The 27187-nt window shown below is 38.0% G+C and overlaps 1 protein-coding gene across 6 annotated transcripts in view; it reads right to left on the bottom strand.

Moving 5' to 3' along the window:
• Nbeal1 (neurobeachin like 1) overlaps positions 1-27187 on the bottom strand; it is a 153232-nt gene that overhangs the window by 14782 nt on the left and 111263 nt on the right. For all 6 annotated transcript variants that reach the window (XM_085837734.1, XM_085837726.1, XM_021162943.3 and 3 more), the window contains 8 exons: positions 25725-25834; positions 23776-23893; positions 22792-22889; positions 19844-19960; positions 10430-10519; positions 5433-5542; positions 4632-4804; positions 3494-3588 (listed from right to left, as the gene is read on the bottom strand). In XM_085837734.1, coding sequence (XP_085693860.1) covers positions 3494-3588; positions 4632-4804; positions 5433-5542; positions 10430-10519; positions 19844-19960; positions 22792-22889; positions 23776-23893; positions 25725-25834 — 911 coding nt within the window. The remainder of the gene's footprint in view (positions 1-3493; positions 3589-4631; positions 4805-5432; positions 5543-10429; positions 10520-19843; positions 19961-22791; positions 22890-23775; positions 23894-25724; positions 25835-27187) is intronic.

The raw sequence follows: 27187 nt of genomic DNA, 5'->3' as shown, positions 1-27187 counted from the left end.
GCAGAGTCTTTCAGGTCATCTTTGAGTAGGTGGGCCAGATTTACAATCTATAAAATATGAACAGAACACAGTTCTGGAGCCTCTTTCTTTGTTCTCCTTCCACCCCCGGACCCCTCTCAACTCTGGTTATTTATCAGGGATAAATAACATCTGTTTCTGGAAGGGGTTTTCTTTCTAGTGGCATGTTATCAAAAAACCAATCTGGTAAGTTGGCCTTACCACCACCCAGAATTAGCTTTGATGATTGTTTCAGTATTCCCCTCCACAAATGAGGGCATGTGTGTAATATAATAGGGAGATGGGAAGTGAGCATAGCTCCAAACAGCTTGCAGGTCAGTTTAGGAAACAACAGGAAAGGAACAGAAGGAAAGGGCTGGAGAGATGGTTCAGATGTTAGAAGGACCCAGCATCCACATAATGGCTCACAACTGTCTGTAACTCCATCTCCAGGGAATATGACACCCTCTTTTGACCTCTGTGGGCATGAGCCATGCATGCGGTGCACCTACATACATGAAAACAAAACAGCTATTCACATTAATATAAAACAATGAGATATAAAATAAGAAAAGAAGAAAAGAAAGGAGAAAGAAAGTGTAGGAAGGAGAGCTGGTGCAACACTGCCTTAGTTTAGGCAGAAGGTTCAGAAGCCTGTAGGACTTTGCTCAAGAACACTGAAGATAAGGACAGCAGCAGAGTAGAAAGCTGAAACCATAGATGGAGTAGTAACTCAAGGCTGAGTGCATGGTAATCCACATGGGTAACACCTAAAAGGCCTCCACAGATGTGTGAGTCAATGAACACAATGAGCATGCTGCTGGGCCACTCCAGGTCACTGTGATTCAATCCATCAATGCAATGTGCAGATCAAATCTTAGTATACTGAAGCAAAGGAGTGGGCATATTACTTAGTCCTTGGAGTTGTACAATTCCTATGTCCCCAGAGGATCTGCATATTTTACGTGACATGAGACTTTCTGACATACTGACTAAACAAAGTCAGAGTCTGTGGATATTTAACTCCCCTTACAACAGCTGATTCATCTACAAAATCTTATAACTAATATTTATACCTGCCTAAAGGGTATTTTGCTTAATTATCATAAAATTTATAATGGTACAATGGTAGAAAATAATCACAGTGTGAATGACCTGCAATGCCAGATTTATTTCTCTAGGTTAAAGGGAACATAAGGCGAGGACAGAGATAGAAGGAAGCCATCAAGGAATCAATATTTAAAGAAGTGGTGTGCATTTTGTACATGTGCAGAGAACCACAGAGTGGGTCTGTGAGACCTAGGCTCTATCATGTTTAATGTCTGACAAATCTAAGTCTCTGGGTTTGTTTGTTTCTATTGGAGTTGGGGGAATTGCTACCATTTGCAATGTCATCAGAGATCTGAAGCATGTAAACATGTAAAACTTAGGACATATCCATTACTAACACACTAATTAAGTATTTATATATTGAATGTTGCTTTCAACAATGAGTAATGGGAGGACATTGTGTCTTTCCCCAGCTTGTAAACGTGGTGTTGTTTTTTTTCTCCCCCTTTGGATTTTTCTACATCATCAGTCACTTGAGTAACTATCACATCACTTTTTAAAAGTAAGGTGCTATTTTGATAACCCCAAAATACTGGTTTTCAAGAAAATTTTAGATTTCAATGGAAAAAAAAAAAGCCCAGGTCTTATGAGAGTTATTGGAGAAGAATCTATAACCACCAATTAACTAAACCAGAATCATCCTTAACAATAATCTATAAACATTTGTCCTTATGACCACAGATGTGTAGTTTTCACCCCTCAAAAAGGAAATTTCTCTTTTTGACAGATGGATGTTCAAAAGAAGCACAACTAATTAAAATACTGAGTTATGGAGCTCAGCCTTGATAAAAACATCTATAAAAAACTCCCATCTCCAAGGTTCAGAGATCATTGCAAAAGATGGGTCAGAGTGTAAGAGCCATAGGATCAGCCAGTTTGCTGTGAGACTGTCTTCTAGTAACATCAGAAGCCACACCCATACAGTCTCACTAGCACAACTGCCCAGGCCTGAACTGAACAAGGATGACAACGATGAACATGCCAAATGAATGGGACCCTACACAAACAACAACCAACAGGCAACTGAGTAGAGAGAGGTGGTACTTCCCAGGGACGACTACACCAAATGGTTATCTAGCACCCACAGTCAATTCTTAAAACTTGCATACGGGTAACATGATATGGGCTCAATAGGTTATATTTAGGAATATACATATGGACATGCAATAATGACTAATGAAAAAAGAGGCCAAGAAATCTGAAGGAGAGTGGGAAGGGTTATATGGGAAAGTTTGAAAGAAGGAAACGGAAGGAGAAATGGTGTAATTAAATTATAATCTCAAAAACTAAGAATACATAAGCCTCAGGCCTTGAGCTTTTGGTGATCACTCACCATGCCCAGTTAAGAACAATTTTCAGTAAGACTACCACAGAATTCTTGAACAACTGGTTTTGTGTGTAAACGTGTGTGCTGTATATGTGGGTCCACTTTCTTGTGCACACATGTGTGGAAGCTAGGTGCTGGTGTCAGAATATCTTCAATTGTTTCTCGTCCTTAATTTTTAAGACAGTGTTCCTGAACCTGAAGCTTGTCATTCCCGGTGGGCGGGCGGGTGGGCTGCCTGGCTCTGATGCGGCCGGGATTCTCCTGTATCTGCTCCCTGCCCCAGCGCTAGACTTACAGGCACACTGATAAGCCTACTTTTACATGGGTGAAGATCTGAACCTAGGGTCTCATGCTTGCACAGCAAGAACTTATCCACTGAGCCATCTGGTTAAAAGTTCAGATAAAGAAAAGAACACTCATCTAAGAGATTCTGTGGAAAAACTTGTAGTAAAAGGAACATGAAAGAGAACTCTGCCTACACAAACATTATGCTACTAAAGAAAAATATTTTGGCATCATATAAAAGTAGGTAAACAGGAAAGAGTAGGGAACACAGAAGTAAATTCAGCTGAATGGGTACACAATTGTTGGCTCCTACCGAGCCACAGATGAAGCCTTATAAAACATCGAGGTTATCAATACTGTAGCATACATAACAAGAAGCAGAGGAGATACTGGTGTGGGAAGCAGCCTGTAAGCAAGGGAGAAAACTTATAAACTATTACAATAATAATAATAATAAAAAAACCCTCTCTAAAGCAATGCCATGATAAGAATGCAGTAAAGAGGAAGAACTTCTGGACATACGTAATTCCTACAGTTCCACCATACAGGACAGGTGAAATGTTCTATGCTACCACAGTATTTTTCTAGAGAAGCTGCAAGGTGTAATTTTTGGTAACTATTAGATATAAAGCCACGAGTCAGGCAACAAACCTAGAAAAGAGTGGGGTTCAAGATCGGGCAGAACTCAGAAAACACAGTACAAAAAAGTTCAAAAGGTCACTTACTGCCAGAGAAAAACTTGTTATCCAAGGCCATAAAATGTATGGTTATTACCTGCTGTGTTATTTGCCATATCATGCATGTAGTGTCCCTGGAACCAGAAATCAAGTGTATTCCACAGTAATCTGTAGCTAAGCAAGTCACAATATCTGTTTGAAGAAAAAATAAAATAAAATGGGTATGTTCTGACAGAACATAACTTTAAGGGTAATTTCAGGTAATGTTCACATATTACTAAGCTAGGGCTGACAGGATGGTTCAGTAAAGGATCCTGCTGCCAACACTGATGATCTACACTTAGTCCCTTTGGGCATACATGGCAGCAGAGACCTGATTCCTACAGGGAGTCCTCGAATCTCCAGGTACACACGTGTATGACTCCCTCTAATGAATAATTAAATGTTTAAAATATCAGATGAAAATAACAGGACATTCACAGGGCCAGTCATCTGGAGGGCTGTGACTGAGACCACTGATGCTGGGGTAATGTGCGATGTGCTGACTGAGTTCTGCTAGCACTGTGCAGTCAGAGAACTCAGGACAGACCCATAGGTAATTTTGCTGTTTCTACTCTCTAACCCTATTCACATCCTCCTCTAAATGAAAACTACTATTTTATGAAATGTATCCGTAAGAAAAACAGTAGAGGGGTTGGACAGATGGCTCAGCAGTTAAGATTTTATGGGAGTCTCTTCCAGATTTGATTCCAAGCACCTACATGGACGCTCATAACTATCTGTAAATCCAGTCTCAGGGGATCTGATGACCTCTTCTAGCCTCAGCAGGCACTACATACATGTGGTGCACAGAAAAACGAGAAGACAAAAGACTTGTACACATAACATAAATGAATAAATAAGGAAGACAGCACATATTATATCAAGACTGAAATAATAAGGTGTACACCAAGTTAATATATATTCAACAATTTTATCTCTCATACTTTACTGTTAATAATGTTTTATCTATTAATGACAAATTTTATTACGTGGCAAGAACATTGTCATATGTATAATCCAATTTAAAAATAAAACTTGGTTTATTATCTTTTAATGTAATATGAAAGTATATTTAATTTATATGGTGCTTAAATGTACCCTCAATACAATAAATATTCCTATCAGGAGCATGTGCCACTTTTATACAATAAAAGAAATAAAGAAACAAGCTTTGGGGAGAAGTGAATTCTTACCTATATGTCGGATGTTATGTGAGACAATTTTGCCTTTGGTAAGTGACATTACTTGGATACTATTATCCCAGTGTCCAGCACTGAAGAGCAACTTTGCATCATGTGACACTACAAACAGTTTGGAAGTGATTTCCAGTCCTGGGGCAAAAGGACCACTAATGGTGCGCTGAGCTCTGTAAACACAACTGAATTTTAGACTTTGCCTTAAGAGATCACTTAGACTGTTATCAACTACAAAACATCTCAGACAGGGATGATGATGCACTGCTCAGTCCTAGCACTCAGAAGGCAAGTCAGGCAGACCACCGTTAGTTTGAGGCCAGTCTGGTCTCCAGCATGAGTTCCAGGCCAGAGAGGGTTACACAACGAGATCCTGTCCTGTCTGAGGACAACAACAACAACAAAAACCCAAAATAAAGAACATTTGCAAGTAGTAAATAAAATGACAATTTACCATTCCCAAAGTAATATTTTATTCCATATTTGTTATAAAAGAAATTCAGTAATGTCTGAATATCAAACAAATATCATCAGAGTATGACTTAAAAACAGAGGGGAGGGAAAGTGAGAAAAAAGAGAATCACTGGGCAGTGGTGGCACACGCCTTTAATCTCAGCACTCAGGAGGCAGAAAGAAAGGCAGATGGATCTCTTGAGTTCCAGCCCATCCTGGTCTACATAGCGAGTTCTAGGCCAGCCAAAGACACAGAGAAACTCTGTCTCAAAAAACAAACAAACAAAAAACCAAACAGGGAAACACAAAAACCATCACCTGTTCTGCATTAAATGTTTAATTACTTACTTTGGGTTGGTCACAGTTTGATCCTTGATGAATGTGAAGTAGTTAGAAATATTTCGGTCATATGGTAGCCATCCATGGGTTCCAATAACATAATTCATGCTTACTGTTATCTGAAAAATATAAGAAAATTCAAATAAAAGATTAAAGAATGTGGCTAAGAGTAACCAGATGCTCACAGATTTTGACATCTACCATTTACAGGACACTGTAAGACACATGAAACCCAATCTTAAATAATTCAAGTGGAAACCCTGATTACAGTTATTATAAGAAGAGTTGTCTTCTTCAGCAAATTAATTTTCCTTTTAATTTCTCAGGTTGCTAGTGTTAGTTAATAAGGTTAACTTTTGCCATTAAAAATGTGAAATCAACATTACTTAGAACAAATTAGTAGAGTTTATGAGCTGTTACAATGTTTCTGAACATTTCTGACAGTCTTAGGATGTACTTGATTTTAAAAGTGAAAAGTTTCCAGCACTCGGGAGGCAGAGGCAGGCGAATTTCTGAGTTCGAGGCCAGCCTGGTCTACAGAGTGAGTTCCAGGACAGCCAGGGCTACACAGAGAAACCCTGTCTCGAAAAACCAAAAAAAAAAGTGAAAAAGTGAAAAGCTTTTTACTCCCTCAATTACAGAACCACAGGTTGCCCACCCCCAGATTTAGGAAACTTAAAAAAATATAGATTTTAAAGTGGAAAACTACAGTATCTTGTCAATGAAAACTACTATCAGTACTATGCAATCTGTTTCCTGTGCTACAGCACATCTTTATCATGCTTGAGTTACAAAACTAGAATGAGACAAACCTAGGCTTAGCTCCTGTGCCAAGATCTCAGATCCCTACTTGCTAGCTCTGTGATTTGGGGTATTGTACTTCTGAGATTTAATCTCTTATCTGTAAAAGGAAAATAATAGATTCTACTTCACAGGGATATTGGGTAGATAGATATAAATTCATATAAAACTCACTCATACTCACTGAAATGCCCTAGGATGTATACTCTTAATAAAACCTGGGGTGAGGAGGACACAACAGCTGCCCCAACACTGGAAGTAACTGGGACCAGTGGGACCTGGGCACCCAGGAACTCTACCCAACCAGTGGCATGGGTTCCTTTCGGTCTGGGCCAGTGCCCTGAGCAGACCTTGGGTGCGAACTCCACAGCCAGCCCCACAACACTCAGAAGAAGCTCCACTTCAAGGTGCTCTAACACTCCCAGGATCACAGGATCAAAGGCTCCCAAGAGTTTGGTCACACCAGGATCTCAGGGTACCAGAGGCAGCCTGACTCCCAAGAGCTCTGACACACCCAGGATCTCAGGATCACAGGATCCCAGAATCACAAGATCACAGAGACAGCTGAACTGAGGAGTTCTGACACAACCAGAATCATAGGAAGAGACAGGCTCCAGTCAGATATAGCCACGGCAGGGAACACTGGAGATTATCAGATGGCAGGAGGCAAGTATAAGAACAGAAGCAACAGAAACCAAGGTTACTTGGCATCATCAGAACCCAATTCTCCCACCATAGCAAGTCCTGGATACACCATCACACCGGAAAAGCAAGAATCAGATCTAAAATCACTGCTCATGATGATGATAGAGGACTTTACGAAGGACATAAATAACTTTCTTAAAGAAATAAAAGAGAACACAGGTAAACAGCTAGAAGCCCTTAAAGAGGAAACACAAAAATCCCTTAAAGAATTACAGGAAAACACAATCAAACAGGCGAAGAAAAGGAACAAAACCATCCAAGATCTAAAAATGGAAATAGAAACAATAAAGAAATCACAAAAGGAAACAACTCTGGAGATAGAAAACCTAGGAAAGAGATCAGGAGTCATAGATGCAAGCATCACCAACAGAATATAAGAGATAGAAGAAAGAATCTTAAGTGTGAAGATACCATAGAAAACATTGACACAACAGTCAAAGAAAATGCAAAAGGCAAAAAGCTCCTAACCCAAAACATCCAGGAAATTCAGGACACAATGAGAAGACCAAACCTAAGGATAATAGGTATAGAAGAGAGTGAAGAGTCCCATCTTAAAGGGCCAGTAAATATCTTCAACAAAATTATAGAAGAAAATTTCCCTAACCTAAAGAAAAAGATGCCCATGAACATACATGAAGCATACAGAACTCCAAATAGACTGGACCAGAAAAGAAATTCTTCCTTAATCAAAACACCAAATGCACTAAACAAAGAAAGAATATTGAAAGCAGTAAGGGAAAAAGGTCAAGTAACATATAAAGGTAGACCTATCAGAATTACAACAGACTTCTTGCCAGATACTATGAAAGCTAGAAGATCCTGGGCAGATGTCATATGACCCTAAGAGAACACAAATGCCAGTCTAGGCTACTGTACCCAGCAAAACTCTCAACTACCACAGATGGAGAAACCAAGATATTCCAGGATAAAACCAAATTTATACAATACCTTTCCATAAATCTAGCCCTACAAAGGATAACAGATGGAAACCACCAACACAAGGAGGGAAACTATACCCTAGAAAAAGTAAGAAAGTCATCTTTCAACAAACCCAAAAGAAGATAGCCACACAAACATAATTCTACCTCTAAGAATAAAAATAATAGGAAATAACAATCATTTTTCCTGAATATCTCTTAACTTCAATGGACTCAATTCTCCCAAAAAGACATAGACTAACAGACTGGATATGTAAACAGGACCTACATTTTATAGTATAAAGGAAACACACCTCAGTGACAAAGGCAGACACTATCTCAGAGTAAAAGGTTGGAAAATCATTTTGCAAGCAAATGGTCCCAAGAAACAAGTTGGAGTAGCCATTTTAATACCGAATAAAATCAACTTTCAACCCAAAGATATAAGAAAAGTTATCAAGGAAGGACATTTCACACTGGTCAAAGGAAAAATCTACCAAGATGAACTCTCAATTCTGAACATTTATGCTCCAAATGCAAGGGCACCCACATTCATAAAAGAAACTTTACTAAAGCTCAAAGCACACATTGTACCACACACAATAAATAGTGGGAGACCTCAACACCCCACTGCCAGCAATGGTCAGATCATGGAAACACAAACTAAACAGAGATACAGTGAAACTAACTGTTATGAAAACTAAGTTATGAACCAAATGGATCTAACAGATATTTATAGAACATTTCATTCTATAGCAAAAAAATATACCACCTTCTCAGCAGAAGGGGGAGAAAGAGAGGTAATATAATATTAATGTTTGAAAAGTATGAACCATTAAAGAAATATGACCTAAGTTGTATCCTCATCTGGCAATAAGTACACAAAAATTCAGAATATTGTCCAGGATATTCACTCATATTAGCCCTGAAAGAAAAAAACCTCTGTAGATACTTAGAACTAAAAGATCCTTCACCTTGATTCCTTCTTCATCTGGAATACTGAACATCATCCTTCTTACATCATCTCCATTCCTATGGGACTCAGTGTCTATGAATGTACTCATCAAGGATGAAGTAGAACAGAGGACTCCTCGCGCATGAGTGCTAACCCAGATGATCTGTCTTAAGCAATACTACCCCAATTCCTAACTTGTAATCCCACCGTGGCTACAATATGATCTGTGGTTGCAATTGCACTTAATTTTTATGTCATCGCAGAGAGTGATGATGTGCTTCCTAGATTGTAAAAATTTTTATCTAGAACAATGCATTTTTGCAGTGCTATTATTTGACAATTTGCCTAAAAGCATAGGAAGGTGGATTAGCTACAAATAGAATATTCTGCTCTACCAGAGAACCTCAGTTCATATTTCAGCACCCATGTCAGGCGTCTTACAACTGCATGTAAATCTAACTACAGGGGTATTAGTTACCTTGTATGTGTACTGTATAAGTGTTACAGGTGTCTACCCATCCCACACACATGAGCAATTAATGGAATAAAATATTCTACGGAATTTGTGTGGAATTCATTGATGTAAAAAAATAAAAATAAGGGCTGGAGAGATGGCTCAGTAGGTAAGAGCACTGACTGCTCTTCCAAAGGTCGTGAGTTCAAATCCCAGCAACCACATGGTGGCTCACAGCCATCCATTATAAGATCTGATGCCCTCTTCTGGTGCGTCTGAAGACAGCTACAGTGTACTTAGATATAATAACAAATAAATCTTAAAAAAAAAAAACCCCAAAAATAAAAGCTGTATTAGTTTTGATTATCATTATTATAGTATGGCGATGTTTCCTAGGTGAATTTCAATGTGTCCATTTCACACATGCTAGGCTGGAGTTCTACCATGGGGCTACCCCTCTAGTCATATTCATTTTAAACATATTCTTTTATGGGCTGGAAAGGTGACTCAGAAGTTAAACAGTATTGGCTGCTTTTCCAGAGGACTTAGGTTTGGATCCTGGCACCCCCGTGGTGACTCAGAACCATCTATAATTCCAGTTCTAGAAGATCTGGTACTCTCCTCTGATCTCTACAGGAACCAGGCATGAATGTGGTACACATCAAACAAGCAAAACATCCACACACATAAAATATATTTAAAAAATTATTTTTAAATGTTTATTATTGGGGCTGGAAAGATCATTCAGTGGGTAAGAGCACTGGTGCCCTTCCAGAGGACCTGGATTCAATTCCCAGCAATGGCAGTTCACAACCGTCTGTAACTCCAGTTCCAGAGGCTCCAACACATAGACATACATGCAGACAAAACACCAATGCATATGAAATTAAAAAAAATTTTTTTAAAGTTTATTTTTGGGTCAATAAGATAGCTTCAACGGATAAGGCAAGTGCTACCAACACAGAGGACCCAAGCTCAATTCCTACCACATGGCGGAAGAGGAGAATCAACTGTTGTCCTCTGACCTCCAGATGTAGGCTGGCATGTGCATACCCTCATACATACACACATAATAAATTTTTAAAATGTAACTGAAATATTTTTACATTTATTCCTTTTTGGTAAATTAATGAATAGAAACATAGCAGTATTAAACAGGTATATAGCGACTTACCAGTAACTCAGGGCTGCCTTGAGACATAAAAGAACGAGACTGATTTTTGGGGATGATGGCCTTTAATAGTGGAATACCATCACTAATTCCCTGTTTAAAGAAAAAAAAAGATGTTTAATGGTTTGTTTGGTTCATATTTATTACATACAAATTGATGAAAATTTCTTATTAAAAAAAAAACAAAGATAACCCCCTATGATACTTTACCTGATCATGTAATAATTTACTATAAAATGTGGGAAAGGAACTACACAACATGTCTGAGTAGACAGCACACTTCAATTGTCTAAAACCTATCAGCATCTTTTCCAATACGCTGTTGGTAAGCAGATGTAAATGGCAAAGACCAGAAATCATTTAAAATATAAAGAGATTTAGAATTTTTTTTGTTCCTTCCTATACTGACACAAACATAATACAGATGTACATGCTTAGAATAAATTAAGTGAGAAAGTTGTTTATGATTTACAGGAAAATTCTTGGGCTTTACATTAAAAATAATTCATCTATTTCATTAAACAAGGTAGTTTCTGTAAGTCCTAAGTCATGAAAGTCATAATTATGATCCAAAAATAAAGATTATTATAAGGAAATAATTACCACCATTTTATCACAACAATAAATTTGAACGTATTTCTCTGATGTATCTATAGTTCAAAAATGATAGCTAACATTTATTGTGGATAACATTACTAGATATGTATCATGTACCAAGTACTATTCTAAGAGGTCTAGATGAACTAAAAAGTAAGTTATATTATGAATTATAAAATTGCTTTTCTCTTCAAATTGTGAATCAAGAGTCATTTGTGACTCCAGGCAGGAAAAGAAGCAGACCAAATGTAGATCTTGACCTCTCCCTCTGCTCCTCCAGGCCAACCCCAAGTCTCATCTGAGCTCAGCAGACTACCTGTAGCATCCCCTAGATCCCTCCCCCATCTCCAGTTGATCACACAGATCTTCTCCTCCTAACTCTGCTCCTCCTTACTCATGCTCTGTCCCAGCCTCTAACTCCAGCAGGCACTCCCTGGGAACCAGCAGGTTACTGTAACCAGAGAAGCAAGTAGGCTGGCTAACTGTAGATCCTTACCTTTGCCTCCATTCCCCCAAGTCTAATCCTAAGTCTCACCCCCAGATCTGTAGCAGACCATCTGCTGCAGCCTCTGCTCACTCTGTCCCCATTCCCAGACCACTAAGCAGATCCTGGTGGATCCCTGCTGTCAGCTCCTCTGTAGTCTATGCCCATCCCTGTGTCAGCTCCCAATACCTAGAAACAAGCACATTTTACCTGGACTCTTCAGTGGTCACACCTATCAGGATCCTAGAAGATTTTCTACTAGGCAATACACAACCACCACCCCGTCCTAAAAAGCCAGAGAGGGAAACAGAAACCAACGAACAGAACACTCCTCAACAAAAACAAGATGAGTTATCAGCACCTAGAACTACAGTCTCCCAAAACTCAGATGCCCAAACACCAGTAGAAAAACCACACTGAATAACAACCAGGACAATGTCACCACTAGAGCCCAGCAACTTTATCACAGGAGGTCTGAATACTGCAACATAGCTGAAGCACAAGAAAACAAACAAAAGTAAACAAATTTAAAATAGCCTTTAAGTGTATGATAGAGGTCCTTAAAGAGGAAATGAATATATCCTTTAAAGAAACCTATAAAAACACAAACAAATACCAACTGACTGAATAAATCAATTCAAGACACAAAAGTACAAATAGAACCAATAAAGAAAACTCAAACTAAGGGAAATCTAGGAATGAAAAATTTAGGTACTCAAACAGGAACCTCAGAGGTAAACCTCACCAACAGAATATGAGAAATGGAAGAAAGAATCTCAGGAACTAAAGACACCAGGAAGAAATAGATACTTTGATCAAATAAAATGTTAAATATAAAAAAAAATCTTGACACAAAATACCCAGGAAGCCTGAGACACTATGAAAAGACCAAGGAATAAAGGATGGAGATGAAACCCTGATAAAAGTCACAGAAAATATTTTCAATAATATTGAAGAAAATTCCTCTGGCCTAAAGAATGAGATGTGTATCATGATACAAAAAGCATCCAGAACTCTCAACAGACTGGACTTGAAAGACCTCTCAGTACAAATAAGCAACACACTAAACATATAGAACAAAAAAGGAATATTAAAAGCTGCAAGAAAAAAAGACCACGCCACACAAAAAGGCAAACCTATTAAGAATCCCACCTGCCTTCTCAATAGAGACTATAAAAGCCAGAAGAACCTGGACCAATGTTCTACAGAAACCACAGATGCCAGCCTAGACACTAAACCCAGCAAAACTTTCAATCACAAAAGATGGAGAAAACAAGACACTCCACGATAAAACTAAGGTTAAACAATACTTATCTAGACCCAGACCTACAGAAGGCACCAGAAGGAAACCCCCAATCTAACGAGGTTGACCACACAGAAGAAAACACAGGGAATAAATAATTCCTGTGCTTGTTTATAACAAACACACCATCACCACCAAAACAAGAACCAAATCATTGGTCATTGATGTCTCCCATCAACACCAATGATCTCAATTCTTTAATAAAAAGATACAGACGAACCGAACGGATGGGAGAACAGGATCCACTGTTGTATCCAAGAAATGTACTGTAACATCAAGATATGCTCTGACTGAGAAAGGATGGAAAGGTATTCTAAGCAAATGGACTTAAAAAGCTGGTAAAACTACTTTAATATCTGACAAAACAGACTTCAAATCAAAACTAATCAGAAGAGATAGGAACAGATGCTGCATGCTTATCAACGGAAAACTCCACCAACAGGACACTGCAATTCTTAACATCTATGCACCAAACACAACCATACCCCAGTTCTTTAAAAAAAAAAAAAAACAAACAAACAGCATACTATTACCACAGGTTAAATCATCTACTTACTCTCATACATTGACTTCAAGATTGCACTCTCACCAAGAGACACCTAGAGTCACCTAGACAGAAACTTAAACAGAGAGATGCTGAAGCTACCTGGCCTCATAAGTCAAAGGGGTTTAAGAGTTATTTATGGAACACTTTACCCAGACACCAAAAAATACACATTTTTTTCTCAGCAACGAATAGAATATTCCCCGAATGGAATTCCAAAATTGATCACATATGTGAACATAAAGCAAGTGTCAATGGATAAAAGAAAATTGAAATAACACCCTGCATCCTATCTGACCACCACAGAGTAATGACAGATATCAACAACAGAAAACTTACAGACTCATGAAAACCCAACAAGTCATTAATGAATAAAAATGAGTAAAGACTGAAATTAAGAAAGAAATTCAGGGGCTTGGAGAGATGGCTCAGAAGTTAAGAGCACTGACTGCTCTTCCAGAGGTCCTGAGTTCAATTCCCAGCAATCACACGATGGCTCATAACCATCATATAATGAGATCTGGTTTTCTCTTCTGGCCTGTAGGCAAAGATGCAGGTAGAACATTGCATATATAATAAATACTTTTTTAAGAAAGAAAGACATATAAAATTTTTTTCAAATTGTAGATGATAAGAAATAAACTCAGGGCTAAAATCAATAATATAGAAACAAATAACAAAAAATACTAAGAATTGGTTCTTTGGGAGCTGGAGAGATTGTTCCGTGGTTAAGAGCACTGACTACTCTTCCAGAGGTCCTGAGTTCACTTCCCAGCAACCACATGATAGCTCACAACCATCTGTAATGGGACTCAATGCCCTCTTGTGGTGTGTCTGAAGACAACAAAAGTGTACACATATACATAAAATAAATCTTTTTTTTTTAAAAAAAAAGAATTGGCTCTTTGAGCAAATCAGTAATATTGACAAACTCTTGTATCCAAATTAATAAAAAGGCAGAGAGAGAGAGAAAAGAGAGAATATCCAAATTAACAAAATAAAAAATGAAAAGGGGGATAACAATAGATATTGAAGAAATCCAGAGAATCATAAGAACATATTTTAAAAACTTATAATCACCAAACTGAAAAAAAATCTAAAGGAAATGAACAATTTTCTTGATAGGTACCACTTACAAAAGTTAAATTAAGGTCAGATAAGCAAGTTAAACAGAGCTATAAACCCTAGTGAAATAGATGCAGTCATTAAAAGTCTCCTAACAAATAAAAAAGCCTAGGCCCAAGTGGCTTTAGTGCAGAATTCTACCAGACTTTCAAAGAAGAGCTAATGTTGTCAATAGTATTCAAATTATTCTACAAAATATAATCAGGAGGAGCTTTGCCCAATTTAGTTCATGAGGCCACAATTACCGTGATACCCCAACCACATAAAAACACAACAGAGAGAGAGACCAGATTCCCTTATGTACACAGATGTAAAAGTTATCAATAAAATATTTGCAAGCCAAATCCAAGAACACATAAAAAAATCATCTTCCACAATCAAGTGATTTGGGGATAAACATACATAAATTGATAAATATAATATACCATATAAAGAGACTGAAAGACAAAAAGCACATGTTTATCTCATTAGATGTAGAAAAGAACTTTGACAAAATCCAGCATCCCCTTCATGATAAAAGTCCTGGAGAGATAATATAACAAACATAATGAAGGCAGTTCACTGCAATTCCATAACTAACATAGACTTAAATGGAGAGAAAGTCAAAGCAATTCTACCAAAATCAGGCACAAGACAAAGTTGTCTACTCTCTCTGTTACTATTCAAAGTACTACCTGATGTCTTAGATAGAGCAGTAAGACAACTAAAGGAGAACAAAAAGGGATAAAAACTAGAAAGGAATAAATCAAAGTATCTTTATTTGTAGATGATATGAAGGTATACATAAATGACACAATGAATTCCACAGGAAAATTCCTACACCTGATGAACACTTTCAGCAAAAAAACCTGGGTACAAATTTACTCAAAAAAAAAAAAAATTCAGTAGCCCTGCTAAAATGACAAATGGACTAAGAAAGAAATCAGGGAAACAATACCTTTTACAAAGCCACAAACACTATAAAATACCTTGTGGTAAATCTAAGCAAGCAGTGAAAGACTTGTAGGAGAAAAAGACTGAGAAAAAAATTAAAACACCAAAGAAAGAAATTGATCCGCCATGCTCATGGATCAGTAAGATTAACATAATAAAAATAGTCATCTTATCAAAGCCAATCTACAGATTTGATGTAAATCCTACCTAAATTCCAACACAATTCTTCATAGATTTTTGAAAGGATAATTTTCAGCTTCATATGGAAACACAAAAAAACCCAAGCTGGCTAAAATAATCCTGAATAATAAAAGAACTGCTGGAGGTATCACCATTCCGGATTTCAAGCTATACCACAGAGCTATAGTAATAAAAACATCATTTACTGACATAAAACAGACATAGTGATCAATGGAATAGAACTGAAAACCCAGACATAACACACCTATGGACACTGATAAAGAAGCCAGAAACATACCTTGGTGGAAAAATAGCATCTTCAACAAATAATGTTGCGGGATGTTAAAGAAGCCTAGGGGTGGGCCTAGCCACTCCTACCTGCAGGGGCTTACATTTACTAATCAGTATCTGATTTGACTTAGACCCACTGCAGGAGATAGAACCCATACCCAACACTGCTTGGGTGACCAAGAACCTGAGACTAGATAGCACAGAGACCTAGGGTAAAAAAAAAACACCACTGTTCTTTAAAAAAATAAATAAAATGCCTCCTAATGTTTTAGAAAACTTGTTATCAGTTCCTTGCTCAGCCACCAGAGAGGCTTCTTCCCGCTACAGCAAGACACTATGCAGTGTGAGGAGCCTCGGATAACTCAGCCCTAGATGCAACACCTCCATCAAATCCTACCCTTAGGCCTGAGAGAATCCTGTGGAAGATGAGGTGGAAAGAGTGTAAGAGCTAAAGGAGATGGAGGACACCAAGAAAACAATGCCCTCTAATCAATGTGGTAAAGCACATAGGAACTCACAGAGATTGAGGCAGTATTCCCAGGGCCTGCATGGGTCTGCACTGGGTTCTCTGCATATGCAGCATGGCTCCCACCTAGTGTTTTTTATTAAATCTGTGGGTGTATGAACATGTGGGTCTCTGTTTCTTGTGCCTTCTCTTTTCCTTCTATTTGTTTTGTTCAATTCTAATGTGCTAGTTTTTGTTGTATCTTATTTTATTTTACTATTATCCCTTAGAAGTCTGTTTATTTTCTAACAAGAGACAAAAACAGAGTGGGGACAGGAGTAGCTGGGAGAAACTAGAAGTAGCAGAGCCCCTGGGGAACACAGTTCCAAGTGTTCACATAAAACTTTCCCTTCGTGGTGATAGTCACTCATTATACCTTGCCTATGTAAACAGTGTAAGTTATGCTGAACCCCTGCATTTCTTCTGCAGTTTGGTATTTCAGTATTTGGTAGGCAGGGGGATATGTGTCCAGCCAATAATAGTAGCCTTGGACACTGCTAATCAGGTTCCCTGGTAGACAAAAGTTGTTTTCCCATTTAATTGTTGGCAGAATGAAGCATGTACTAGGGAACTTTCCCTAAGAGCAAATTCTAGACTTCCTCTTGATTTTTCCCCCATGTGCCTTTTCCCCTTTGTAGAGACTTCTTTCTAGTGCTCCACTGCAAAACAAAACAAAACAAAACAACAAAACCAAAACAGCCTTAGCCCTGAGCTTGAGTCTAAACAAGTTCTTTCTTTTGAAGATTTCACTGAGTCAGAGGGTGGTCTTGAAGACCCTTAACATCCAGAGACTAAACTATCATTTCCTTTTCTTCTTTCGTGTGTGTGTGTGTGTGTGTGTGTGTGTGTGTACATGCATGCATGTGGTAATGTGAATACCTGAGCACATATATTTGGAGGCTCGCGAATACTGGGTTTCTTCCACTGCTCTCTTTTTATTCATGTAAGACAGAGATGGTCTCTTACTGTTTCACTCAGTCTATCAGCTGGTCAGTGACTCTCGTGAGCCCTCTGTCTCTACTCCTCAACTATCGGGGCACAGTCATACACAGTCATCAGGTCGTCAAGGTTCTATAGCAATCACTTTTATCCACTAAATAATTTTGCCAGCCCTTGGTCATCATTCTTGAGCACTGTTTCTGTGTGCTCTAAGTTGCAGGCTAAATTCTTTTAGAAAAGGCCTAACATTGTAGTACTTTTAACACTGAAAATTTCAGTCAACATTTTAGGAGATTAATTTGTATACACAAAAAATATATGAAAATATACCTATACTAAAATACAGTGCAATTTCACTGTTTACTGGAGGAAAAAGTCATGGTATTCTGGACCTCAGAAACATTATATGACACAGAATTTTGTAAACTACAACCTGTGGAACAAATGTAGCTCACTGCCTCTTCTGTAGATGGTAAGTAAGCTAAAAATGATTATATATCTTATGTAACACTCTCAACCTTAGTTGAGTTTACTGACAAAATGACTCAGTCTAGTCCTTGACATTGGCCAGCTTCTAATATACTGCACAAGAGACTGCTTGTTTTATGCAAATTTCTAAGTTACTACAAACCTATTTTTTTTTTGTTTTTCCAAAGAATATTTATGCCATAACTACATTTAAAGGTATATATGCATTTCATAATCCCATTTGGAATTATTTGTAGTATTTTAATATCTGTACATGCAGATTTTTAACTGAAATTTAAGGGTATGTAGCAAGAATTTTGGTTTTTGAAGAATACAACAATGTTAAGTGAATTTTTTTTTTTTTAAGATCCTAGGTGTGGGATATAGGGCTGCTTCAGATTGTCCACTATGCTTAAGGCAACTAACTGTGATTTGTCCCATGCTCTGGCAGGGGCATAATTTTTGCCAGATGAAGGTAGTTTACAGTTGGAATTCTGAGGGGTGTTAAGAGGGATATATAAATGCCAGAGCTTCAAGAGAGGCAGCTGGCTGTAGCTCCTGCTGCTGCTGGTTGGATGCTGCTGATTGCTGTTTGACAAACAGAAGAAACTGGACTTGCCCCAAGGAACTCAATGCCCCAAGTCAGCAGGAAATCGTCTAACTAGAATGGCATCCCCTTTCCTCTCTATCCTTCTTTCTCTTCTACTTAGTGTTGGGGGTTGGAAGAGTAGAATAAGGGTGGTAGGAAAAATAACCCAATAGAGTAAGTAAAAGCCTGGTTACAAGGTTACTCTTTCAGTTATAGCGTTAACTACTATTTTTACTTGACTACTCTTTATAACACTATCAATGAATCTCGTGCATTGGAACATATTTTATAGATAAGCAGACTCAATTAAGAGCTATTAAATTATCACCACTCTGCACAGCATTTCAACTGTTACAAAAAAATGGAGTCTCACTATATAATCCTTGCTGGCCTAGAATTCTCTATGTAGGCAGGTTGGCCTTGAATTTAAAAGATCCACCTGCCTCTGCCTCCCAAGTACAGGGATTAAAGGTACGCATACCATGCCCTGCCCTAAGAAGTACTTTGAATTAAGTTATTTGTTCTTACTTGTTGAGAAAGTAAGCTAATAAAAAGAGTTCAGAATACCAGTTCACAGCAAAGAAAAGCTTACAATGAAAGTGATTTAAAAATCCAAGACTGGGGCTGAAGAGATGGCTCAGTGGTTAAGAGCACTGACTGTTCTTCCAGAGGTCCTGAGTGCAATTCCCAGCAACCACATGGTGACTCACAACCATCTGTAATTGGATCTAATGCCCTTTTCTGGGTATGTCTGAAGACAGCTACATGTACTCATATAAATAAATATAAATAAATCTTTTAAAAAAAATCCAGGACTGGGGCTGGAGAGTTGGCTTGGTGGTTAAGAGCTCTTGCAGAGGATGCAGGTTTGAAATCCAGTACCTGTGTCAGGCAGCTCATAACTACCTTAAGCCTAGTTCCAGGAGGATATTGTGTCGTGTCTCCCCAGGCACCTGTATGATATGATGCACACAAACTCATTCAGGCACACACAAGTACACAGAATTCTGTTTTAAAGAGCATATTATAACATTTTCCTTCAGTAAAATTGAATAAACTGGAGTGGGGAGATGGTTTAGTTAGTAAACTGTGTTAAGATCCCCAGCACTTGTTTTTAAAAAAAAGCAGAGGGGGGGCAAGACACACGTGTAGCCCAGCGCTGGTGGTAGGAAGGTATGTGGTAAGAGATGGAGATCCCTGGGACCCACTGGCCAGCCAGCTTAGCCAGAACAGCAAGGTTTTGGTTTAGTCAGACTCTGTCATTAAAAAATAAGGTGGAAAGAGCAACAGAGGAAGATCCTGGAAACTGACCTTTGGCTTTTCACACACACCAAGTAAGTGCTAAAACTATAGGCGTGGATAAAGCACACACACATGTACAAATGAACATAACACACAAGTTAACTGAAATATATAAAATTGAAGAAAGGTCTTTGATATTACCAAGTCGGGTTATTACCTCTATAAAAAATGACTTCAGGTCAGTGAGGTGTTGAAAGAGGTTTAGGGTTGAAATTTCTGTTTTGGTCTGCTTTTGAATGGCTTCTTCTGCTGATAATCTTGGAGGGTGTGGTTCCTTCAAAATAATTTAAGACAACATTTCAGAGTTAAATGAAAGCATGTCTGTATTCACTCATACACACACGGTGGACTGTGCTACAATAGAATGCATATATGCACTGTTAACAACTCCAGGTGATGGCTTACTCTAGTCCCCCAGCAAACTTCCCATTCATCCTCTTCTATGGACATCTCAGTTCTACTTCAAAGTTTTTCTAATAGCACTCCTAAATTTCCAGCTCAGAATGATTTTTTTCATGCCCTTTCCCCAATTATTCAGAATTTTTTTTGGTGTTTTTTTTTTTAAAGTAGTCATTGGTTATTCGTGATAAATCTTATTCATCTAGCCTATTAAGAATTCTCTTAAAAATAAGCATTTTATTTATTTTCTGTGTATATGTGGACATGCATATATTACAGTGCATGTGTGGGGGGTCAACAGACAACTTGCAGGAGTCAATTCTCTTCCATCTACTGTGCTGACATGGGAGGTTGATCTCAGGCCATCAGGCTTGGCAGCAGGCAGGCACCTTTACCCACTGAGGCATCTTACTGGCCTAGCTATCAGTCTCCATAAGGGCAGGCATGAATTTTACTCACTTTTGGATTTTTAAGCACTCAGAAGTATATCAAACTTGGCAGATGTTTAATAAATATTTGGTAAAATTAATGAAACACTTAACATTCAAATTTTATAATATAGTATAATATTTAATTCCTGAAACAGGACTCATCAAAATGTAAAAAGTAATTATAGATAATCAAGTTATAGCTCAGAAGGCTATGGCAGCAAGAGTCTGAATTAGAAGCCAGGTACAGAAAGTTCCAAGGCAGTGTGAGTTACATAGTAAGACTGTCTCAGAAAAAAAATGAAACAAAATCAGGGTGGTGGACTTTGGTTCTTTTGTCCTTGTTAAAAAATACTAGATTGTGGGCAATAGAGGTAACACTTAAATGTGTAGCTTTAGTACTTAAGGAAAAAAAAATCCTGCTGGGCGTGGTGGCGCACACACCTTTAATCCCAGCACTCGGGAAGCAGAGGCAGACGGATTTTTAAGTTCGAGGCCAGCCTGGTCTACAAAGTGAGTTTCAGGACAGCCAGGGCTATACAGAGAAATCCTGTCTCGAAAAACCAAAAAAACAAGACAAAAAAAAAAAAATCCTATTTTAAATTACAGGCTGATAGTCTTAACCCTGTCTGATTTTCCTCTTTGGTGTCTGTGGTGATGAGGACTCAACTGGGACTGAACTGGACTTGGCACATGCTAAAGTAAACATTCCTGGACTAGGCCACACTGTAATTTTTTTAAACCTAAATAAGAATTAGTACTGAGGAAGTAGCTCAGTTAATAAAGTTCTTGCCTTGAAGTAAACATGAGGACCTGAGTTAAATTCATAGAACCCTTGTTTTTAAAAATGTCACGGGAGGTGGCTAGCCAGTCTAGCCTACTAAATAAATTCTAAGCCAGTAAAAGACTGCCTCCATCAAACACTGACAGTGCCAGGGAAATGATACTCAGGGTTAACCTCTGACCTCTATAAGCATAAGGAACTGTCCTGCCCACAAATAAATCAGCAGGGTTCTTGTGAAACTATGAGACTGGCTCTATACCTACTGCACTAATGAGGCACCTGGGTTTTCATGTTAAAAAAAAAAAAAGTATAGCTGAAGCCAGGCAGTGGTGACATCGCCTTTAATTCCAGTACTAGGGAGGCAGAGGCAGGGGGATCTTGGAGTTCAAGGCCAGCCTGGTCTACAAAATAAATTCCAGGACAGGCAGGATTACGCTGTCTCAAAAAGCCAACACCCCTCTCCCAAAGAGTAGAGCTGGTATAAAACTAAAGGCTCTAATTCTGAACCTTGTATGTGTGAGGCAAGAGCTCTACCACTGTGCTATATTCCCCCAGCCCTTTTTAAATTACAGACAGAAGCTGGGCGTGGTGGCACATGCCTTTAATCCCAGCACTTGCGAGGCAGAGGCGGGCGGATTTCTGAGTTCGAGGCCAGCCTGGTCTACAAAGTGAGTTCCAGGACAGCCAGGGCTACACAGAGAAACCCTGTCTCAAAAAAAAAAAAAAAAAAAAAATTTGAGACAGGGCATCACTAAGTTGGCCAGGCTGCCTTTGAACTCACTCTGTAACCTAGGCAAGTACTGAACTCACAAAGCCCCTGCATTAGCTTCCTGAATGGACAGAATTACAGGCTTACACCTCTAGGTATAGAATAGGCCCAGCTTATTCTGTATTTTTGCCTCTCTTTTCCTTTTAATATTTGAAACAATATCTCACTATGTAGCCCAGAAGCTTCAGTCTTTATGTAGTTCATCTTGAACTCTCCTGCTGAAGCTCCCAAGTGCTGGGATTACAGGCATGAGCTACCACAGTCTACCGGAAGGGGGACGGAACAATGAGCTCACAAATAACACCACTCATGTAAAAACCCACTATCAATTACATACGCTAGGACTTGACTCTACTATTCTTCAAACCTCAGATTACTTCGAAACAGCATTCTGTAGGCCAGTGGTTCACAACCTGTGGGCTGCAACCCTTTTGGCAAACTCTATCTCAATATAAGGTTTGGGCACCACTTTCCTATAGAGTGTTTTTAATTTTTTCATTTCCCCTCCTGTTGAGATCGACATCTTTATTATCTAAACAAATCCTAAAGATCAAAAAAATTTGAATTATAATTCATAACAGTATCAAAATTACAGTAATGAAACAGCAACAAGAATAATTTTATGGTTGGTGGTCACCACAACATGAGGAAATTTAATAAAGGGTCCTCTCATTAGGAAGATTGAGAATTGTTGCTAAAAGGTATCAATAACTTAGATTATTTACCTTTAACAGCTGACAAGGTGTTTGCCCAAAATTATTAATCATCCCTTCTAAGGCTTTTCTTTCCTTTTCATCTGTTAAGGCATCAAGATCTACAGCACCTAAAACAAGAAATCATCAACTCACTATTGAGAAAGAACAAACCTGCATGACACTGATTAGTACATCAAGGAATGATTAACACATTTTAAACAAAATATGAGTCTTCAACTTATGTCACCAGAAAGTAATTTTCTGAAAACATTAAATATTTGCATTTGTGTGTATGTGTTTGTATGCATGTACATATGTGGGTACACATCAGGGATCCTGTCTAAAATAATAAGGGAGGAAGCACTGGGGTAGATAAGGCTAATGTACACCACCAGCTTCCTTGTATACCCACACATATATCACACACATATACACACAACAAAGACTTAAAAAGAGACATTTTTTTCTGCCAAAGCTCTCAAAAATCAGTTTTGATGCTGAGCTAGTGTTAATAATTCTAAATGTTTTCTTTCAAAGTTTACTAAAAATAAAGTAAAATTTGTAATATTCAATGAAGACCTGATGCCCAGTGGTGGTGACATATGCTTTTAATCCCACACTTGGGTGGCAGAGGTAGATAGATCTCTGTGGAATCGAGGCCAGCCTGGTCTACAGAGTGAGTTCCAGGACATCCAGGGCTATGTAGAGAGAATCTGTCTTAATAAAACAGAAAATTCGATATCCCATACAAGAAACCAAAAGCATAAAACAATTGTCATTTATAATTTGATTTCCATATATATGTATATACACACACATACATACACACACAGGCATGCATACATACATAATCTTAAAATCATAAACTTCTACTACAAAATTGAAATAACAGCAGTTTTGTGACCTTCCAACTGAAAAGATATTTTATTAATGTATTTTTCCCATGTTAAATAATTAAGGTCAAATACTAATGCCGTTTAAGTATTGTGAGAGAGGAGGTATTCTGGCTGGTACCTTCATAACTACAGTAATAGAAGACATTGAGTGCCTCCACTGCAGCTGGCCCTCTCTGTTTGTAGCCAAAGATCAGATCTATCCATTCATGAAGATGAGCAGAAACATATTCAGACTCCTAGAAAGAGAACAAAGTTAATACTTAATGGAAGTATCTTCCAACTATAATCTAAATTCATCCTTTTTAAAAGGGCATGGAGCCAGAGAGATGGCTCAGTAATTAAGAACACTGGCTTTCCTTCTAATGAAAGCATGTTCGATGCCCCGCACCCACTTGAAGGCTGACGGCCACCTGAAACTCCAGTTCCAGGATATCTGACCCCCCTTTTCTGGTGTCCTTGGGCACTGCACACACGTGGTATATAGACATACATGCGGGCAAAAACACTTGTACACATTTTTGTAAAAGGAGAGTGCTGCTTGGTGAATGAAGTGCTTTAAGACAGTTGTTAAACTCTCACTACTGCTTCAGTTCCATGTTGGAAATTTACCTAGGCACTAGTAAAACTTTTAAAGGGATTAGGCTGGTTTTATTAGGAACTTGGTTGATCTTTTGGAAAAATTGAAAAATGTACTCATGCTCAAGTGATTTGAAACAAAAATGTAAACTGCAAAATTAAATTATACCAGCTGGGTAAGCAGAATAACAACCCATATAGCATACACACAGAGAACTAGAATTTCCCTTATGAAAAATGCTTAGGGCTAAACCGGGCATGATGGTGCACGCCTTTAATCCCAGCACTCAGGAGGCAGAGGCAGGCGGATTTGTAGACCAGGCCAGCCTGGTCTACAAAGTGAGTTCCACACAGCCAGGGCTACACAGAGAAACCCTGTCTCAAAAAAACAAAACAAAACAAAAAAATGCTTAGGGCTACAAATATTTGAGATTTTGCTAGTTGCTGTTTGTTTTGTTTCAATGTTCATACCATGTTGTAAAGGCTAAAGTCATACATTTAGGCTTCAGCCATCAAAGAAACTTAATTGCCACTTGCCACAACTAGGACTGCGGAGTTTCCCAGATTTTTAAATATTTGTAGAGGATCATCCCTAACTCAAAAATCAGAAATCCAAAATGTCCCCAAATCTACTGGGCAAAGAAAACAACACAAAAAAGCTACTAACATCCTCCAAAATCTAGAAGAGTTACTGAGACAGGTGGAAAGCATCTTTATGGTAGTTTCTTTTTATTAGTTGTCTAAAACTTTTCAATTCAAGAAAAAAAATGTAAAACTTGATTAAATAGGAAATTTGATTTCCTATATACCACATATAAAAAACTTATGACTCTTATCATTGGTACTTATGATAGATTTGCATATATACCGTTATAAGCTATTAAAAAAAAGGAAAAGTGGGAATCTGAACTTTGTTATATATTCATGAATGGTATCATAATATTTATATCCTAAAATTAAATTACCACATCATACTTTCTAGAACAGTAATATACAACAGGTAACAAACTAATCTAGAAAAAAGTATACTTTAACTTATCTTTGAAAAACAAATCTGTATCTAATAAGACACGTGCACTGGCTAGTTTTGTATCAACTTGACACAGCTGGAGTTATCACAGAGAAAGGAGCCTCCCATGAGGAAATGCCTCCATGAGATCCAACTGTAAGGCATTTTCTCAATTAGTGATCAAGGGGGAAAGGCCCCTTGTGGGTGGGACCATCTCTGGGCTGGTAGTCTTGGTTCTATAAGAGAGCAGGCTGAGCAAGCCAGGGGAAGCAAGCCAATAAAGAACATCCCTCCATAGCCTCTGCATCAGCTCCTGCTTCCTGACCTGTTAAGAGTTCCAGTCCTGACTTCCTTGGTGATGAACAGCAGTATGGAAGTGTAAGCTGAATAAACCCTTTCCTCCCCAATTTGCTTCTTGGTAATGATATTTGTGCAGGAATAGAAACCCTGCCTAAGACAATGTGATTCACCAGAAATCTTACCAGAGCTTTTCTGTGTTTATAAATGAAATCTTCAGCTGACTTAGCCCATCTTGGAAGAATAACATCGTTTACCAGTTCTTTGGAAACTTGTAAGTGACCCAAATTAAATTCTAAGACACATAAAAAAAATCAGAACATTTTCTATTTAAAAGATGATGTAAAACAAATATAAAGGAGAACATATAACTAGAAAAAATTAACTCATCTGTCTATTGCAATATACTTTAATTAAATACATAAAACATTTTTGAACTTGTTTTTAGAAGGTATATCAGAGTAAGAATTTTTTTTTCTTAGAAAAGCCGGGATGGGAAACTTGGGAGATGCTCAGTGGGTAAATTTTAGCTATTCAATCATAAATATCTGAATTTGCATCTTCATCACCCATGTAAAGCTAGGTACAGTGGCTCATGCCAGTAACCACAGAAATAAGGGTGGAGCCAGAAGAATCCTAGAGACTTGCTGGGTACCCAGTTGTTTCAAAAAGTAACATGGAGTGGGATTAAAGATAGTTACTTCTGGCCTCTACATATAAATGCATGGTTGTATTTGAAAGTGTGCATGTGCACACACACACACACAAAACATTCCTCCACACATAAGTGCATATGAACATGCACACACGCATGCAAATGAAAAAGAAAAAAGAACAGTGAAGGCACAACAATCCACTCTTTAATTGATCCAATTAAATCAAAATGAAATATTATCTATCCTTACAACTAAAATTGAATAATGGTCATTTTAATAGTTAATTTATAAAATACCATTCATTAAAATTTTATGGTGTAACTTATACCCTGAACTCACTCACTCAGAGTTTTGCTTTATGGAAGAATAACATACTATCTTTCACAAAACACTTGCTATTACTGCTGGAATATGACATGTGACAAAACTTTCTCATGTATGAGGTTTTCTTGTTCGTACACTATGAGAAGAAAAACTGTCTTAAAATATTCTTAAAACAAAAAGTCTTGAAGTAATAGTGTGCTACCTTGAAATAGCACGTTTCCTAAGTCTAGGTAAGGTTTAAAAGTCCAAGTGACAGGGAGCACAGGGTGCTAGGCTTTCTGGTGAGTGATCCCTGTGTGGCAGCTAACGTTCTTTGTCCACTTGGAAGTTGTCTCCCTTAGAATTTACGGCAGAACCTACGGCTCATCTGCACATTCATTTCTGCCCTGAACGTCATATCTATTCCATGTGATTAGCTAAGTGGTTGGTATAGGACAGTTCTAGAGAATGAAGCTATAAGGGTTATACTTAGGAAAGGACATTAACAGATCTATATCTGCATCTTGGCAAGATGCTGTAGTTTCAAGCTTCTTCAATTATTTGTAACAAAGAGAAGAGTTAGCCATAAAGCAAAGCCAAAATACTTGGAGTAACAGAGTGGACATACAGAAAGAAATTGGCCATGATACTACTATACAACCTGAAACAAAAATCTCTCAAATTGAATT

The sequence above is a fragment of the Mus caroli genome, unplaced genomic scaffold, assembly GCF_978045245.1.
Source record: "Mus caroli unplaced genomic scaffold, Mus_caroli_1 scaffold_1, whole genome shotgun sequence".
Classification (NCBI taxonomy): Eukaryota; Metazoa; Chordata; class Mammalia; order Rodentia; family Muridae; genus Mus; species Mus caroli.
The sequence above is the reverse complement of the archived record's forward strand: the minus strand, read 5'-3'. Positions and strand labels throughout refer to the sequence as shown.